The sequence below is a fragment of the Manis pentadactyla genome, chromosome 12, assembly GCF_030020395.1.
Source record: "Manis pentadactyla isolate mManPen7 chromosome 12, mManPen7.hap1, whole genome shotgun sequence".
Taxonomy (NCBI): domain Eukaryota; kingdom Metazoa; phylum Chordata; class Mammalia; order Pholidota; family Manidae; genus Manis; species Manis pentadactyla.
Window position 1 is genome coordinate 967,203 of NC_080030.1, and position 17,468 is coordinate 984,670.

Here is a 17,468-nt window from a genome sequence, read left to right on the forward strand (position 1 = left end):
GTACACATACATTCATGGCAGCTTTTTCTTGATGCGAAAGTCAAACACTGGAACCAACCCAGATGTCCTGCAAACTGTGGTCCATCCACACCATGAGGTGCGGCTCAACAGTGGCACATGCCACACGCTGGTGGCTCTCTTTCCCGGACTTTTGCTGAGTAAGGAGGCAGTCCCCAAGGTTCCATGACGGGTGATCCCATCTATAGAATGTCCTGGAGATGGGAAACTTGTGGGAATGGAGAACAGGTCAGTGGCTGCCAGGGTGAGGGGCCTGTGGATGTACCCGTTCCATCCTGAATCGGGGAAGTCCAAATAAGGGGTGGATTGTGCCAATTAGATATCCTGATTGCCATTCCATACTAGAGTTTTGCAACATGTTACTCTCAGAGGAAGCCTCATGACGGGTCTGCATTAGAATCTGTGATTGTCTCAAAGGAAAAATTTTTTAAAAATAAGTTCAGGGTTGGAAAGGGACATCTAGGAGGAGGAACTATGTCAATACCCAGGGCATCTATCAAAACCCTTCATTTACCCCATGTCTGTTCAACTGGGTACTGTTCACAGAGCCCCTTCTGTCTGTCCGGCTCTGCAGAGGGCTGGGACACAGCGGCGGCAAGGCAGCCCCCACCCCTTTTCTGGAGCCCCTGTTTAGTTGGCGACATGCAAAGTGACAGCAGTAAAAAGGCCTATGGAGAAAATACATGTGCCCATGGTAACAGAGAGCCTGAGGTTGGTGAGTGAGTCCAGGAAGGCCTCCTGGAGGCGGTGAGCTGAATATGAACTGAGCTTGGAGATGGGGTAAGAGTAAACCAGATGGGGGACACAGCCAGTGCAAAGGCCCTGAAGCTGGGTACGTCTGGTGGATTTGAGGAATAGCTAGGAGGCCTTTGGGCTGGAAGAGGGTGAAGTGGGGAGATGAGAAGAAGTGGATACAGACAGGTGGTGGGTAACTTTTCAAACAGGGGGAATGAGTTGTCCTTTCCTGAGGTAGCCTGATGGGAGCCAATGGGAGGCTTCTAAGCAGGCAGAGGCATGGTCCAAGTATGTGGAGATTTTTTTCAATTTATTGCTTAATTACTATAACTATTTCTTCTATCTTTTGGGCTGGCAGGATCGGGCATGTGCCAATATAGCCAATCTGGAATGGAGAGGAGATGGCCCCAGGGCCACGGCATGGGGATAAACCCCGGGGATTTGGGTGGATAGGGAGAGGGGTTAATTTCAATTTCTGATAAACAATGAAAACATTTTTAGTATAAGTATGTCCCGTGCAGTATTAAGGTGATACTTTAAATTATTCGTTATTTATCTGAAATTAAAATTTAACTGCAAGTCCTGTGTGTTATCTAGCAACTCTACCGAGCACTGTTCAAATGGAGCTACAGAGGAGAAAATCTCTTCGCGGGCCTCAGTTTCCCCGGCTGCCCCTTTTCCAGGTGAGACTGCGTCACCTAGCGGTTTCCGCGGAAGCCACGGCGCGGCGACGCCGGCTCCGCCCCGACGAAGCCCCGCCCCGACGAAGCCCCGCCCCGCTACGGCCCCGCAGGTGCCCGGAAGGTGGCGCGCGCCACCCGCGCGAGCCCCTTGTTCTCCCTCCGCCGACCCCGCAAAGGACCCGCAGCGTCTAAATGTTGTCGCTCCTGCGTACCCCAACCCGGATCCCCCGTGGCAAAATGGGTCAAGAGGCTCCGGATAAATTTCCCTGGTCGGGACCTTCCGGAAAAAAAACTTTATATTTTACAGCTGTTGGTATAAAGACAAATATAACTTAGGCTGGATTCCTTATTATATATTCCATATTAGTATATTCCCTTTTTCCTTCTTATTCGAAAAGTAAGTTACATTTTCGGGAATCTCACATCTGTGTGGATTGCTCTTACCTACGTAAATTTTATCTTTTCCTGTCCAAAAAAAAAAATCACATTTTCACGGACTCTGGCACAGGGACAAGGTAACCCGGAGGTCAGGTGTGGGTTAAAACAGCACACAGAAGGTGCGGGGTTGGGGATTCCCGCCCAGCACCCACCCACTCCGGGCTTTTTTTTTTTTTTTTTTTGAGATAGAGATGGTGAATTGTTCAATGTTCCCGCACATCCTATAGACAAACACCAAAAATCCTGTGGGATGAGGGAGGAACACCTGGATGAAGGGTGACGTGATGGGGTGGTGGGGGCACAGCTGAGCCTGGGCGCTCAGGGAGGCGCCTTCCAAGGAGATGAGGGTCCAGAGTCAGCAGCCAGGGGCAGCCTGGGAAGGCTGTTGCGGGCTTGGGGAATGGCAGGTGCAAGGGCCCAGAGGCAGGAATCCGTTTGAGGAGGAAATGTGGGGAGGTGGGCAGTTTGGGATCTGGTGATCCTGTGAGGTTGCCCCCCACCCAGTGGAGAGCAGGCTGAGTAGCTGTCGGAGGGGCTGAGTGAGGATCAGGCTGGATTTCGGGGGGGATGGACAAAACCCACAGGGGCCCCACAAATAGTCTGGCCTGGAAACCTTATAGGTCTGGGGTCTCTGTACTCTTTTCCCAGCTTGAGAAAAGGGGACCAGAGAGGGGTCTGCACTAACCTAAAATCACACTGGCAGGACCCAGCTGGAACCTGGGCCTGCTGCCCACCACCAGTGGAGACAGCTAGTCTGTGTATCAATTCCCTGCTCCCTCCCTGGGCTAAAAATAGGACCCCCCTCACTGGCAGCTGGGAATCCTGTGGCCCCTCACCCTCCAGGGCCAGGCACCTCTGGGGAAGTTGCATCCTGCTATGTATGCACAACAGCTTCCCTCTGGGAAATGGGGTGGGGGCAGCGCCCTCCTGTGCTTTCAGGTTACCCCCACTCTGCCCTCTTCCCTTTGAGCAGAGGGAAACCTAATCCTCAAAGTTACTGTGTGAGGAATGAATGAATATTGGCTCATTGTACAAGGGGGAAACTGAGGCACAGAGAGGCCCACAGCGGTGCCACAGGGGTGCACACTGATTTTGGCTCCTTGTTAGGGAGGAGGCTGTCCTACAGGTTAGAGACTGACCTGGGGCCTTGTTCTTTACCGGCAGCTTCCCTCCCCAGCTCACCTGGGTCTCCCAGCAACTCGGTCCTCAGGCAGTGTCTACGCCCTTCCTTGGGGGGCGGCGGCAGGCAGCTGGGGATGGGTGTTAACAGCCTAAGGGTGAAGGGCTCCAGCCACCTGCTGCTCTTAGGCTACACGTAGCCCTGGGGCTGGAAGGCTGGGTTCCTGCAAAGGGCAGGCAGGACTCCTGCCCACGGTGGGGACAGCACCCCTGCACCCATCCCCCGGGTTTGGGAATTCCCCGGAGAGAGCAGGCCTGCAATGTGGGGGCCGTGTGCTATGCCAGGTGAGGCCCCTGAAATGACAGCAGTGCTCTGTGCCTCAGGGATGGGAAGGGGGCCGCACAGAATCCCCCAATCAGGGACCCAAGCCCCACTGGGCCCTTGCTGTGGAACTTACTATTAAACTATTTTCACCAAGTAGATAGTTTCGTCTCTGCCCCTGGGGGGTGGAAGGGGTTCAGGTTCCCGGGAGCAATGACACGGGGCAGGGGTCGTCACGATTTCGCGGGGAGCTCTCCCGGGGGCCCAGTCCGACCCCGACACCGCGGCTTTGCTGGGCCGCGCCCTGCCCCTGGCAGCCGTGCCCTCTCTAGGACCCCGCCCCGCCGAGCAGCCCGGGTCGGGGCCGGGGCTCCTTGCGACTCCGCATAGGGTCTCTCCAACCCCCATTTCTCGGAGGTGGACATCGGGGCTCCGCAGGGACGGGGAGGAGGAAGAGGGGAGGAGGTCACCCGCGCCTATGGGGCAGGGGTGAAACTCCGAGCCCGGTAGGCCCATCCCAGGCGCCCCGTAATACGGACAGGGGGTCCCCGCGGCCCGCTGGGGCGGAGGCCCAGCACCCTCCCCTCCCCCTCGGGCGCTCCCTGCCCCGCCCGCGCCCCGGGCGCCCTGTGCGCTCTGGGCCGCGGCGCGCACTTTGCCCACCGTCCCTAGACGGGGGGCGGGGCGTCCCGCGCCGCGGTTCCCCTTCCCTTTTATTATTTATTATCATTTAAAGGGACCGCAGCCTGAAATTTTCCGTCCACTCTGTCCCCCTCCCCAGCACCCCTGGGCGGGCGGCCCGTCGCCGGACCGAGTGCAGGGGACAAGGGGGCATCCGGACAGGGAGAGGGGGCCCCGCGAGACCCCTCCCGCGTCCTGGGCCGCGGCGCTGAATCACCGGCGAGGTATTTGCATCTGAGAGCGATTTGTCACCCGGTGATTTGTCTGCGGGGCGGTGAGCGCGCGGCGGGGGGAGGGGCGGGCGGGGAGGCCGCGCGGGGAGACTTTGCCAATCGGGTCGGGTGGGGGTGTAGACGCGGACGCGGCCGGCGGCGCGGTGAGTCGGCGCGCGGCGCAAACCGGCGGCGCGGAGCCAGCGGCGCGCAGGTCGCGGCCGGGCGGGAGGCCAGGCGCGCGGGGCGGGCGCGGGGCGACCCCCAGCCGGCCCGCGCGGTGAGCGGGGGCGGGCTGGCCTTTGCAGCCTCTGGCCCCGCTCCGGGTGGGCGCAGCGCGCCCGCGAAGCCACACTGGGGGGATCCCCGAAGTTGGGCAGGGATGTGGGTGGCCGTCCACGCCGGGGAGGGTGGCTCCAGTGGGTCGGACTTAGCGTGCTTCTCTCTGCGCCCCCCCCTTGGAGACCTCCCTCCGTACAGTGCTGCGCAGGGGCTACCGGGGGTCTCGAGGGCTCCCCGCCCCACCCTCAGCGGAAGGAAATGGTCTCGCGGGGGCTGCGCTTCAGCTTCTGATTTCATTTTTTCTCCCCGGAATCGGCTGTTGCATTCCGGACCCCCGAGGGGCGTGGGAGCGCCGGATGGGGAGCGCAGTTACCCGCGACCCTCCCAGGCCTGGATGGTTTATTTTTAAAGCGTCGACTCCGGGGCAGAAGGGGCCCTGGAGGGGACGGCACGGCCCCCCGCGCCTTGGCGGGGGGCAGCCCCGGGGAGAGCCCCCCGTCCCGTGGCCCCGACACAAAAGCGGGCGCAGGAAGCGCGGGTCGCGCGCGTTGGTCAATCCCAACGCTCGGCGCCCAACCGGGCGGCGGGTTTGTCAAGAACCTTCCGTTTTTAGTCGCCGGCCGGAGGGGTTGCCCCCCCACTACCCATGCAAATCGGCCGCTTTCCAAGAAGCCCTTGAATCCGGATTGGGGGTTTTGTCGTCCTATTTCTCTCCTCTCCGGTATTTCTCTTCTCACTTCCTCCGGGCCGCCCCCTCCCGAGTGCCCTGGCCCCCTCCCCAGCTTTCTGCCCCCTCCCCCTCCCCTGTGTGAAGTGAGGGGCCCCTTTCGCCACCCGCGGGCCCCAGCCTTGCACAACTCTTTAAATAACCGTGTTTTGCAAGGCCCCGGCCGAGCTGGTGACCTCTCTCCGGGAGGCATGGGGGAGGGTGTGGCCCCATCTCTCCCGCCCCCGAGTCAGGTCCCAACGACCACCCAGCGCCACCCACCCCCGTGCCTGCCGGGGATGCCTCTCCCGGGGGTTGTCATAAAGTGGGGTAGGGGCGAGGACAAAGGGTCCTTAGTGGGAGGGGTCTACAGGGGGTGCATGTGGCCAACCTATGGTTAATGGCGGCTGTGGGGGCCCAGGCCCGACCCCGGGGGGTCCCTGGGGTCCCTACCTGCCCCTTTCTCCCTACCCAACGTGAAAGACTGCCCTGCTCCCCTCCCCCATCCGGCGACCCGGAAGGGTCATTAAACCCGGCAGGCCTGGGAGGGGGGGTGGCTGGGGGAGTGGCTTCCTCTGGCCTCTTCCTTCTGCCCCCCAAAGAAGGGGGGCGTTGCCTGGAGCGTTTCCGTGGGGAGGGGGGACTTATTGAAGTTGTCAAAGGTGGGGGAGGGGCAGTGGACCAGACTAGATAGTGGGTGAGAAATGTCCCCTCAGCACTTCTTGGGGCCGGTGGGTGGTGACCACCAGTCCCTGGGGCCAGGGGTGGTGGGCCAGGTGCTATTTTGCTGTCGGGAAGGACAGGCTGTGTGGCCACTGTCCCGCAGTGTGGCCTCTGAGAGGGTCTTTGTGCCCTGGGACCCCTGCCCCTCTTGGATATCGAGGTCCTTTTGGGGACATATCCCTCCCCCCTTTCCCACAGGCCCCCCCACCCCCACCCCCACCCCCGCCTCCCACTGCATTTTACCCATCCAGCTGGAAGCCCCAGGGGGTCTGGGTAAAGGGCAGCTGGCCTGAGGGGAAGGCACGGCCACCAGGCTCCCTGTGGCTCTGCCGTGGGGGGCCCTCCCTGACAGGAGGCTGGGGGGCCTACATTGCACCCCCTGGGTGGGGTCACCAGAGGGTTTGGGAGGATGGCCAGCTACCAGGAGCCTCTGCCCACTTCCCCTCCAGTATGTGGGCCTGGTCTACCCAGGAGCCACTTAGGAAGCTTTGGGGGTTCGTCCATGCTGTTGGTGGGGCCTTCTGAAGCCTGCCACCCCCACTGTCCCCATGATGTGCCATCTGGGGTGTCACCGCCAGGCTTGTTGGGTTCTGCCCGGGCTGTTTTATGGGCGGCCTGGGCGGGTGGGGGTGTGGCCTGGGCCTGGGTTGGGGGCTGGGGTGTGACCGTGTCCTCCTGTCCTGGTGGGCCCAGCTGTGCCAGGTTCAGGGACGTCCCTGCCTGAAACGCAGCCGAGGCCCCTGGCAGTTAGGGTTGGCAGTGGTCCACAGGGACCCCAGGCTGGGATCCAGGCTCTGGCCCTGCTTGGGGTCCCAAAGGGCAGGGGAACTCCCCTACAGAGAGCCCAGCAGGACGGGGTGGGAGGCTCTGACATCATCCAGACCCAGTTCAACCCCTTGCAAACCATGACCTTGAACCAGGACACCTCGGGGCGCTGGGTTTTCTCATCCCCAAAATGGGGGCCTTCCAGGGCTTCCGTCCCTAACGGACATGGTGCTTGCTGCGTACCCGCCTTTACTGTCATCTTGGCCTGAGCACAGAGAGGTGTGCGCTATTAGGGCACCGTTTTGCAGATGGGGAAACTGAAGCCCAGAGATGATGAGAGCCTGAGTGGGGAAGGGTCAGCTCAGGGCCCACGTGCAGAAAGCTCTCAGTTGGAATCACTAGCTCTGTTGGCCTCGGGAAAGATGCCCCAGCCCCTTGGGCCCTGCTGCACCAGCATGGGAGTGAGCAGCACCTGGAACTCAGAACCAGAACCCACAGCCCACCTGCACGCTGGTGCCTGGCAGCCAGCTGTAGCCAATCAGAGGCCAGGGACGCCCACCCACTTGCTCCCTTTGTGAAGCAATAAGCTAAAGTCTTCCCTGAGAGGTGCTTCTCTGGGCCAGATGGGTGGAGGCTGCCTAGAGACCCTCAGGTGTCTGGAGTGCAGTGCGGGCTGACCCTGTTTCCCAGCCCACTGGCAGGCAGAGCGGTTGGGGAGAAGAGAGCTCCTCCGCCTCCAGGAAGGCCTCCCAGTTTGCTCCCTGATGGAAATGGATGGGAGGGATTTTCCCAGATGCTTCTGCGGCCTAAGCTCAGTGAGGAGAATGGGGGCCAAGGAGCTGAGGTGTGGTCTGAAGGTCTGTCTTGCCCCCCAAGGTTTCTGCAAACGTGTGAATGAGCCGGATGTCAACTGCTGCCCCCAGGCCCCCAGTGTGAGGAGGCGCCGCCCGCCTGCCAGCACTGCTGCTGGCATGCCCCACCAGCCCTCGGCCTGAGCCCGGCGGCCCCGGCCCCTGTCCCCTGCCACCCTGCACTGCCCCGGCTCCCCCGCAGCCCCCACACTGCAGTGCGGCCGGGCCCCCTCCCCACAGGGGCCGCCCCCGCCTCCTGCGCCTGGTGCTCGGGGCGGCCCGGCCCGCAGGGCCATGAAACTGCAGGCTGTAATGGAGACGCTCCTTCAGCGGCAGCAGCGGGCTCGCCAGGAGCTGGAGGCCCGGCAGCCACAGCCGCCGCCTCCTGAGCCCCCTGCCGGCCCTCCTGTCCGCACCAGGACCACTCCAGACGAGGACAGAGAGAGTGCCCGGATGCAGAGGGCGCAGATGGCTGCACTGGCTGCCATGCGGGCTGCTGCCGCGGGCCTCGGACATGCCCCCAGCCCCAGCGGCTCTGAGGACGGGCCCCCAAGCTCTGAGGATGAGGACACGGCCCAGGAGGGGGCACCGGGCTCGCCACCCGCAACCTGCCGGGGCAGGGAGGCACCAGGTCACACCCCAGGCGACGGGCCCCTTGAGGATGTGGGCTCCGACGACGGCCTGTGAGTCTGAGGCAGGCCGAGCTTGGCTCCCAGGCGGAGGCCAGAGCTGGCCGGGTCCTGCAGGGCATGGGAGTACGTGAGCAAGAGTTTATTAAGCACTTGCTGTGTGCCGGGCAGCACTAGGGCCTGGGGTGCAGCCATAAAGGCAAAACAAAACACCTACCCTCCTGCTCTGACCTCCAAGGGCCGTGCCATCCCTTAGAAGTTTCTGGAGGACGGTGGATATGTTTTCCACTTCACACACACTGTGTGTGTGACCACAAGTGGCTGTTGAGCCCTTGAGATGCGGCCACTGCGGCCAGGCATGAGTTTGTAGCCTTATCGCATCTCATTTCAAGTGGCACGAGCCGCCCGTGGCCCAGGCAGGGCCTGCACAGAGTGGGCAGTGGTTGGCTCACAGACCTGGTCCACCCAGGTCCCATGCTGGCCCTGAGCTGGCGACACCCCAGTGGGGTCTTTTGGGGAAGATATTTAACAAGTGAAGCAGCAGGGAGGTGGTGGTTGTGACTGTGGGCTGCCCAAGAAGGGTGGCTGGGGTTGGGGTCAGCTTTCAAGAATGGTGAGCAAAGGCCCCCAGGGAGGGTGGCTGAGGGGAGCCGGGAACAGAATATCTGGTGGAGGGAACAGCCCATGCAAAGATCCTGAGGCAGGAACCGGCTTGGTGTTTTCAAGGCCTGGCAAGGAAGCCTGTGTGGGGAGGGGAGCGGGAGCCAGGGTCAGCAGGCAGGTAGGGCCTGGGGTTTATGGGGAGGGGGCTGCTGCAGTGGTCGGGCTAACGGAGAGCAGGCCCTTCTCCCCTGACCTGTGCCCCCTGCCTGCCCCAGGAAGCCGAAGTGGGAGGAGGAGGAGGAGGAGGAGCTGGACGAAGAGCTGGGGGACGAAGAGGACGAAGAGGAGGATGAGGACTACGAGGACGAGGAGGGGCTGGGGCCCCCGGGCACGGCGGGCCTGGGGCCCACAGCCTTCTTCTCCCGCAAAGCCCAGCCGCTCCAGACCTTCCGCAGCGACGGGCCGCGTGCACAGGGTGGCCAGGAGCGCCCAGGGGCTGGCCCAGCCCACCCAGTAGGGGCCACCCACGTGGCGCCCCCGCTGCAGCCGCCTGACCACGGGGACTGGACGTATGAGGAGCAGTTCAAGCAGGTGGGCTGCGCGCCGAGACGGGGCCGCTGAGGCTGGGGGTGCTGCTGGGGTCCTGCCGACCTGCCCACGACAGCCAGGGCCCGACCTGTGCATGCCTGGTGCTGAGCTGGGCATTGGTGTTCCGCTGGACGCCACAACCGAGACTGCGTCCCGTGGGTGGGGTGGGCAGGCTGGCCACTAAACGCTCAGGGACCCAGGGCAGCGGGAAGGCGTGGGGGCTCCGTGGTGTCTGTGCCAGAGAGAACAAGGGAGTGTCTGGGCAGAGGGGCAGGCTGACCGGGGCTCTGGGCTGTGGGTGAGGTCCAGCGGGCACAGAGGTGGGGCTTGGGGACGCAGGCCAGAGGTCTTGTCAGTTGATGTGGAGTCCGGTTTGTGGAGGCTGTGGTGTTTGGCTTGAGCCAGCGGTGGCCACAGTGGCGTGGCCTGCCAGCAGCTCCCTGGGGCTCCGGAGGGCGGGGAGGAAGCCCAGTCCTGGTGCCTCCCCCCCACACACCCAGGGCGGCCGGGCAGAGGAAGTGACCAGGCAGGGGATCCTTTGAAGTCAGGCCCTGCTGGGCTGGGCAGATGGAAGCCAGATGGCGGGCCAGGGTGGCTGGCCTGGCTCGCATTCCAGCCCCGGGGCAGCTGGGCCCTGCCCGGACCACCTCCAGGAGTGGCCTGGGGGGGGCCTCATCTTAGGGACCCAGAGCAGTGGGGTTCACCTCCCAGCCCGAAGTGGCCCCTTGGGGGCTTGAGTTCAGGTGGGCCAACAACTCACAGATAAAGTAAAAAACTGGAAATGGGGAGCAGGCCGGGGGCCACGATGAATAAAGGCAGGGGGCCCGGTCAGGGCAGAGGCTGGGGTCCGGGCAGAGGGCTTCAGGAGTGGAGGGAGGACCCCCTGCCCATCCTCGGGGCTGCTGGGTGGGCCCGAGGGCCTGAGGGACATGCCCCGCACCCTGCCCGAGCTTTGCGACGGATCCACGGCCCACTTTGCAGGCAGGCATTGTGGAGAGGGTCTTGAGCACATGTATTCACTAAAAATTTGCTGCCTGCCCTCGACCAGCTCTCTGGGAGCCCCAGGCTTGGAGGGGGCTGGAGCCGGACAGACCCCCCCCAGCCTCAAGGGTCATGGCCAGGCCCAGAGGGAGGGGCAAGGCCATGTGGCCCTTGTGGGGTCAGAGGTCAACAGGACCCCATGCCCAGCAGCCCAGCCCCCAGGGCCCAATGCTGATGGGAGGGGGCGTTTTTGGGTGGCCAGGACCGGCAGGGACGAGGGGTCAGATGTCCCCGACCCAAAGCCCTCTTGGCATGTCAGGAACAAAGGGCTGAGACGGCCATTGTCCCTCTTGTCTGAGATGATGGTGATGTGGTGGGGATGCCCAGGGTTGGGTCATGGGTGGAGAAACTGAGGCCAGCCACCCAGCGTCACACAGCCAGTGACATATGTCCAGTGGGCACCTCCTAGGTCACAGAGTGGAGAAAGCCCAGTGGCTAGGAAATGGATAGAAGCAGCGGGGTACTGAGGCTGGCCCGGAGTCCTAGCAGGGAAGGCTCTTGGGGGATCACGCTGGGTCTGGCCTTGTAGGAGTGCTCAGGCTCCCACGCAGGGCATAGCATGTCCAGCAGAGGCAGCAGGCGGTGCAAAGGCCCTGAGGCAGGCCGAGCTTGGCTCCCAGGCGGAGGCCAGAGCTGGCCGGGTCCTGCAGGGCATGGGGGCAGAGTCTGAGACAGCAGGGCTGAGGGAGGCTGTGGGTTGGTAGGGATTTTCCTCCCGCCCACTTAGCAGGTCCAGCTGCTGGCGCTGCCCTCCTCCCAGCTGGCCGGGCACCTGGACAGCCAGTGTCAACAGTGGCCCGGCTCAGCCGGCCCAGCAGATGTCAGGGCCTGTGTTGACTCTGGCGCCTGCCCCACTGCCTTCCTGGCACGTGGCGGCCCAGCCGGCTGGCCGCCTACTTGGCACCATCCCTGCCTCTTCCTCCCCAGCCTTGGCAGGGCCCAGGGCTGACTTCCCCCTGCAAACCCTTGACGGCGTGAAATTCTGCCACGGACCATGGGCTGGGGGTGGCCAGGCTGGGGGATGGGGCTGGGAGCTTGGGCTCACAGCCACGGAATATTTCCTTGAAAACCTGGAGCCTTGCAGTTGTGGGCCAGGGCCATGCCCTGGTGGAGGCGCCAGAGCCACTGCCCAAGGGTCGGATGGGCCACGGGCAGCAATTAGGATCTCAGCCTCTTGGCTTGGATGAGGCATCCTGGTGGCATTCTGGTGGCTTTCTGTCATCGACGTGGCTGCGTCTGAGCTCTAGAAAGTGCCACTGTGGGACCTTAGCCCAAAGTAAGGGGTTGAGGCAGTAAGGTGTCCCGGTGCTGAGGCCCAGCATCTTAGCTGGGGGAGCACTGTGTGGCTAGGGTCCCTCCATGTGCAGCGTGCGTCAGGCCTCTGTTCCTCGTGGCTGCGTGGTATTCTGCGTGTGGATGGACGCACATGCACGGTTTTGTGTGGACATGTCTTCAGTCTCCTCTGGTGCACGTGCAGGAGTGGGGTACCGGGTCAGACGGTAGTTCTGTTTAACTCTGAGGACCCCTGCACTGCTTTGCACGGCAGCTGCCCCATTGCTCAGGATCCCAGCAGTGCCCAGGAGCCCGTCAGCTCTTGGGACTGTGACTTTGATGCCAGCCACCCCTGGCGCAGTGGCCTGGTGTCTCACTGTGGCTTTGATTCCCCTGCTTTCCAAGGAACAGCCATTCACCTTGTAACTTGTACGGAGTCCAGAGATGTAGACGATTCTAGTGAATGTTTGTCACCTGACTATGCTTAGGCAGCAGATTGAACGCCTCGCGTACCCTCACTTGATCCTACGGCAAGGTCAGGGGGATCTGCAAGCATCCTGTTGTGCAGACAGGGAGACCGAGGCACAGAGCAGTCACAAGGGGGAGGTGCCAGAGCTGCAAGCTTCCACGTTTCTGCTCAGTGCGTCTGTCCAATCAGATCTCCAAGTTCCGGGTTCTTTCCGGGGCTGCACAGGGTGTCCTGTGGGGCCGACACGAACACCCTGGTCTGTTCTCCTGTTTCCCTGTTGTAAGCAGTACCGCAGTGGACATGTCTGGGCTCATGAGAGTTGCTTGCGGCACTGTGGGGTGGGAGTGTGGGAGCAGGAATTGCTCTGGGACAAGGTGGCCGTCTTCTTCATCCTGCCCACCAAGGCTGGGGGGAGCCAGAGCTGGACGGAGGTGCTTCTGTGGGGTGAGGGCTGGGCTGGAGGAATGGGGTTGAGGGGAAGGCTGTCCAGGGGAATGGGCTTTGGAGCTGGGGCTTTGCAGGGTATGTAAGAATCTGCCAGATGGCCAGAAGGGTAGGGTCTGTATCTTGGAACAGCGTGGCTAGAACATAAAGTGGGAGCGGGAGGGGAAGAGGTGGGCACGGCATTAGGGCAGACTAAAGAGGGGCGCCTTGACAGGGTCTGGAGCTGTGGGGAGAGGGAGATGCCGGGAAGAACTTCTGGGTCCGTGATTCAGGCAGGAAGAGGAGGCTTGCGCTGCAATGGGGCCTGAAGGCCAGGCAGGAGCACGAGGACTTTCTGGGGCAGTGGGTGTTCAGGGCAGGGCCCAGAGGGCATCCACTGTGCCGAGCCCAGCGGCGTGTGTCTCGTGAGATTGAGACAGAGCGGGCGGGGGCCAGGCCCCTGGGTCCCATGGGCCAGCTCCGGCTCCGGGTGTCTTCCTGGGGTGCCAGAGCCCTGGGCTGTGTGCTTGGGGGTGGGGAGGGGTGTCAGGGAGCCCCTCAGGATCCCGCTGTCCTCACCGGGGGCAGCGCCTGCCTCATCAAAACTGCTGTGGCTGCTGGCATGGAGCCAGCCGGGCCGTGGCGGGCACGGGGCGGGTGCTCGCCTGTCAGCCCTGGCACTGTGCCCCCACCCGTGCCAGCCCCAGGAGCCGCGCTGACTCAGCCGGAAAGAACCTTATCTGGCACCTGCGCAGCCACCCAGTCACCACTGCGGGGTCACGGCCACCACAGCCTGGCCTCATTGCCGCCGCCCGCTCCCCACCCCGGTGGCGCTGCCAAGCGCCCAGCCCACCCCACGCTTTCTAATAACACACGCGGCCGCTGGAGGGAGTGGTGCCCGGCGGGCAGTGTCCACATGCGGTGCGCAGCCGGGGATGGGCCACGTGGGGTCCAGCCTGCTGACGTGGACATGTGAGTGTGCATGTGGGCATGGGGATGTGGAGGCGGGCACCCAGTCCCTGCCTCCCGTGGCTCCTACCTCCCATGGCTCTGCACAAGTCAAGCTCAGCAGAGCCAGCACTGGAGCTCTGGGGGCGTTTGGGACTCTGCGTGTGTCTAGCCCACGCGCATGCAGGCGCCGCAGTTTGTGCATGTCCCTGCACACGTTCTGGGGCCCCGCGTCCGTGTGTGTCTGTCAGCCCGGGTGCATGTCTGGCATGACTGTGCATGTCTTCACGCACACCCCATGACATGTCCTTGTCTTGTGTGCATGTGTTGGTGCGCGCGTCCTGGGGTCTGGACGGGCTTGTGGGCGGCTGGGCCCATGTGTCCAGAGTGTGTTGGCCCTGCCTGCCGCCTTGATGTTCCTCGTGTCCACGTGTGACAGGTGACCATTCTGTGTCTGTTGTGTCTGCACGTGCCTGTGCATGGGGGGTCTGCAGGCATGCACGTGTGGGCGTGCGTGTGTATGGCTGGGCTCTGGTGTGGGCCTGTGCGTGAGGACGCTTACCTACCACTGCCCCCGCTGGGCTCCCCTTGCCCCATGAAGCGTGAGGCTGCAGTGAGGGCCCATTAACCATTAGCCAGAAAGTCACGCCGTCTGGTCAGTGTTGGAATCAGCAACCTGGGCACAGGGCAGGGCTGTCTGCCTGTGTGGGCTCCACACAGCGCTGCTGACTGGCCCCCAGGGGCCCAGGCGGGGACAGGCCCCACCACTGTGTGATCTGGGGCAGGACACACGCTTTCTGATCCAGAGGTGCCGTTGCGGATGCTGGGCAGGGCTCACCCAGTCTTGCCTCGGTTTCCCCACCTAACATAAAGCCCTCCGGGCACCCCGAGCTTCCCGATCCCCAGAGCCAGGACCACCCACGGAGGGGGCATCCACCTGGCTGCTTGACGCTGCCCAGCAGCCCACTTAAGACATTGTCACCCCATGGGGTCACACTCCAGCCTGGACAGGGAGCAGCTGGGGTGCAGGGCCAGTGGGTGGGCACGCGCAGGGGGCGGGGCGCAGACCGCCCCTTCTCCGCTTGCTGGTTGAGCGCAGCCAAAGGACAATTGGGGGTCACAGGGTTAAACGGTAACCAATCTGCCTATTGAAGGCCGGGCGCAGGACGCAGCCTTGCCCTCTGGTCAGGACGGGCGGGGGTCTTGTTGGGCCAAGGGCTGGGGGGCAGGGAGGGCACAGAGTCAGCACCGCCCACCGCCCCTGCAGACCCTGTGCCTGGCAGCCTCGGGGACACACTGCCTCCTCCTAGATGAAAGAGGGACAAATGAATGCCCGTGTTCTTGAAAGAAACCTGTTAGGGGCGAACAGCGCCCCCTGCAGACTCTCACGCACCCCGAACGTCAGAAAGGAGGCCTGTTAGGAAATAAGGTCTTTGCGGGTGTCATTGGTTGGGGGGTGACGCTGATGCTGGGTGGTCCTAACACCAGACAATCACGTTAGGTGGTCATTAGGCAAGGGACACGGATAGCAGAGACACAGTGACGCTGTTGAGTACAAGGGCCTGGCCCAGGAGACAAGCCCAGGGCACCCGGGTCCTGGAGCTGGGAGGGCAGGACCCTCCCCAGAACACCCACACCTTGGTTTTGGGTGTTTGGCCCCGCAGCCGTGAGCGAGTGAATCCCTGACCTTGGCCGCCTGTCTGTTGCTTGCTTTGGGTGCCCGGCGGCACGGGGTAGGGCGTGGGACCCCAACCAGCTGGCTGCACACCCGCCTTGGGGGTTTCCAGGACTGGGGGACACTGATGGTCCTGCCCAATGGGTTATGGGGCAGGGCTGGGGTAGAAAGGCCCTGGGCACGTGTTCGGAACCTGGGCCCTCCGTAGCACATATTGAGCACCTGCTGTGTGCCAGCCTCACTCTGGGCACACGTGTGGGCAGACGGCCAGGGGTGGCTGCCCTCATGGCAGTGTGGTGCAGGGGGCTGGGCAGGCACAGCGGGTGAGGGCGGTCCGTCTGGGCCATTATCTGCAGGGAACAAGGGTGTGTCTGTGTTTGTGTGTCTGTGTCTGGTTGCACGGGTGTGTCCATGTGTACAAGGGAAACCACATCGGGAAGAACAGGGCCATGGGCACTTGGAGGGTCTGTGCGGTGGGGGGCGTGCACCAGAGTAGAGGTGGGGGTTCTGCATACCAGCTGCGTGGACGTCCATGTGCAGCCACAGGGCGGACATGGGTGTCCACGGCCATGTAGGGGTCCCGATGGGGGCTGTGTGGGTGCATCCGGATGGGGCCATGGGTCTGGGGACTTCTGTCCGGATGGGATTCTGGGGGTGGGGGCAGTGTATGAAACCTGCTACTGTCTGTAGGGGGTGGGTCTGGCATCTCAGTCTGGTCTGTTGTGGCCAGGCTGTCATCTTCTGCCCTTAGGAGGGGTCTCTGAGGGGCCCCATCACCATCCTGGCCTCTCCCTATTGGGCTGTGCCTCCAAACCCTGCCCCAAATAGGGGTGCTGTGCCCATTGCTACAAAAGTGGACCTTCTGGGCTTGTGAGGCCTCCAGCCTGGGGCCCCTCCTGCCCCGAGGGCCCCCCACGGTGGAACAGTGGGAGCCAGGGTGGGTGGGGATAGCCAGGGGGCTGGAACGGACGCAACTGCCTAAGGTGACCCTGCTTCTTCTTGCACAGCAGGGCCGGGGCCGGGAGGTTTGTGTGTGTGCCGCGTTTCTGGGTTCTCCGTCTCTCCCTTCTCCCTGGGTCCCCCACCCTGTCCCCCAGAATTGCTCAACTGCTGTTTCCCCAGAAGCACCAGGCAGCCCCTGACCCTGTGTGCGCCCAGTGCCCAGGGGTGGGTGGGCACCGCAGCCACCCGCTCCCCGTCCCCTCCGGCTGGTCCGCGCACCCACTGACAGGGTGCCCGGTTCTTGGAAGGGAAGTGAGGCCTGAAGCTGTCTCTGGGCCTGAAGTCATTTCTTTGGTACCATCGCCGTCCAGGGCCAGCCACTCTCCATGTCCACCCTGGGCCTTGGTTTCCCCATCTGTAAAATGGGGGCAGTTTTTGAGCGAGAGCTGGCATTGTCATTTCAGGGTCGCCAAGCGTCCCAGGGTAGGAGGCACAGGACGTGGTGGCCGCCCACTGTAGCGTCTCATCTCCTCAGTTCCCTGCAAGACACTTAGGTGCCCGCGGGGAGGCGGGGATGTTCCAGGAGCAGGGGTCTCCCCGCCTGCTGCTGGGAGGTAGACTTGAGTGGCACTGCCGGAGCTGCCGGCCACCACGGGGCGGGTCTGTTTCCCTGCCCTGAGTGCCCCAGGGCCCCTTCCCCTTGACCCCTGGGCTGGAGGCAAGAGGGGGAAGCAGCCCCCTTCCTGTCTGCACTGTCTGTGGGCTGCCCCGGGAGGGCGGGCACCCGGTTGGCACAACGTGGGCCGGGGTGGTGGTCTCGGCCCCCCGATGCTGCGTTCCCATTCTCAGGACTTGGGATGGGAGCAGAGGGCACCTCACTCTCCAGCCAGGTAGACCTCTCTGAGTAGCTCCAACCAGTAGGAATTCCCTTCGGGCACTTTCCGGGGCTGCCCAGGGCCCTTCAGCAGGGAACCAGGGCTGGTTCTTTTCAGAGGAAACCCCAGGGCGGGCTGTGTAATTCCCGGGAGCCGGGCATGGGCTCAACTCTGGGACTCCTGGCAACTCCAAGCCAGGAGGAGACAGTGAGGCTGTGGTGTGTACATTGTGGGGACCCAGAACCCCTGTACCAAGTGCCCCAAGAGCAACGGGAAAAGTTGGATTTGTAGCTTGTGGGGAGGGGCTGGCGGTGGTCAGGGGGATTCTGGATTTTGGCTTTCTGACCCTGAAGCATGTGCCACGAGCCAGGAGCTATGGGGTGTGGTCCCCCCAACCCATCAGGGCTCCGAGGTGGCCCGGGGCACCTGTCCTCCAGAGCAGCCAGGGCTCAGGGTCCAAGAGCAGCT

The 17,468-nt window shown here is 63.0% G+C and overlaps 1 protein-coding gene across 5 annotated transcripts in view; it reads left to right on the top strand.

The window, feature by feature from the left end:
• The first annotated feature begins 4,042 nt into the window (after nt 1-4,042).
• ARID3A (AT-rich interaction domain 3A) overlaps nt 4,043-17,468 on the top strand; it is a 28,023-nt gene continuing 14,597 nt past the window's right edge. Inside the window, exons 1-3 of one of the 5 annotated variants that reach the window (XM_036889942.2) lie at nt 4,043-4,220; nt 7,561-8,218; nt 9,043-9,358. In XM_036889942.2, the coding sequence (XP_036745837.2) occupies nt 7,830-8,218; nt 9,043-9,358 (705 nt within the window). In that variant the 5' untranslated portion in view covers nt 4,043-4,220; nt 7,561-7,829. Of the gene's footprint in view, nt 4,221-4,250; nt 4,271-4,294; nt 4,373-4,413; nt 4,489-6,568; nt 6,964-7,560; nt 8,219-9,042; nt 9,359-17,468 lie in introns of those variants that run through there. The other 4 variants (XM_036889945.2, XM_036889943.2, XM_057489573.1 and 1 more) reach the window with 4 other exon arrangements.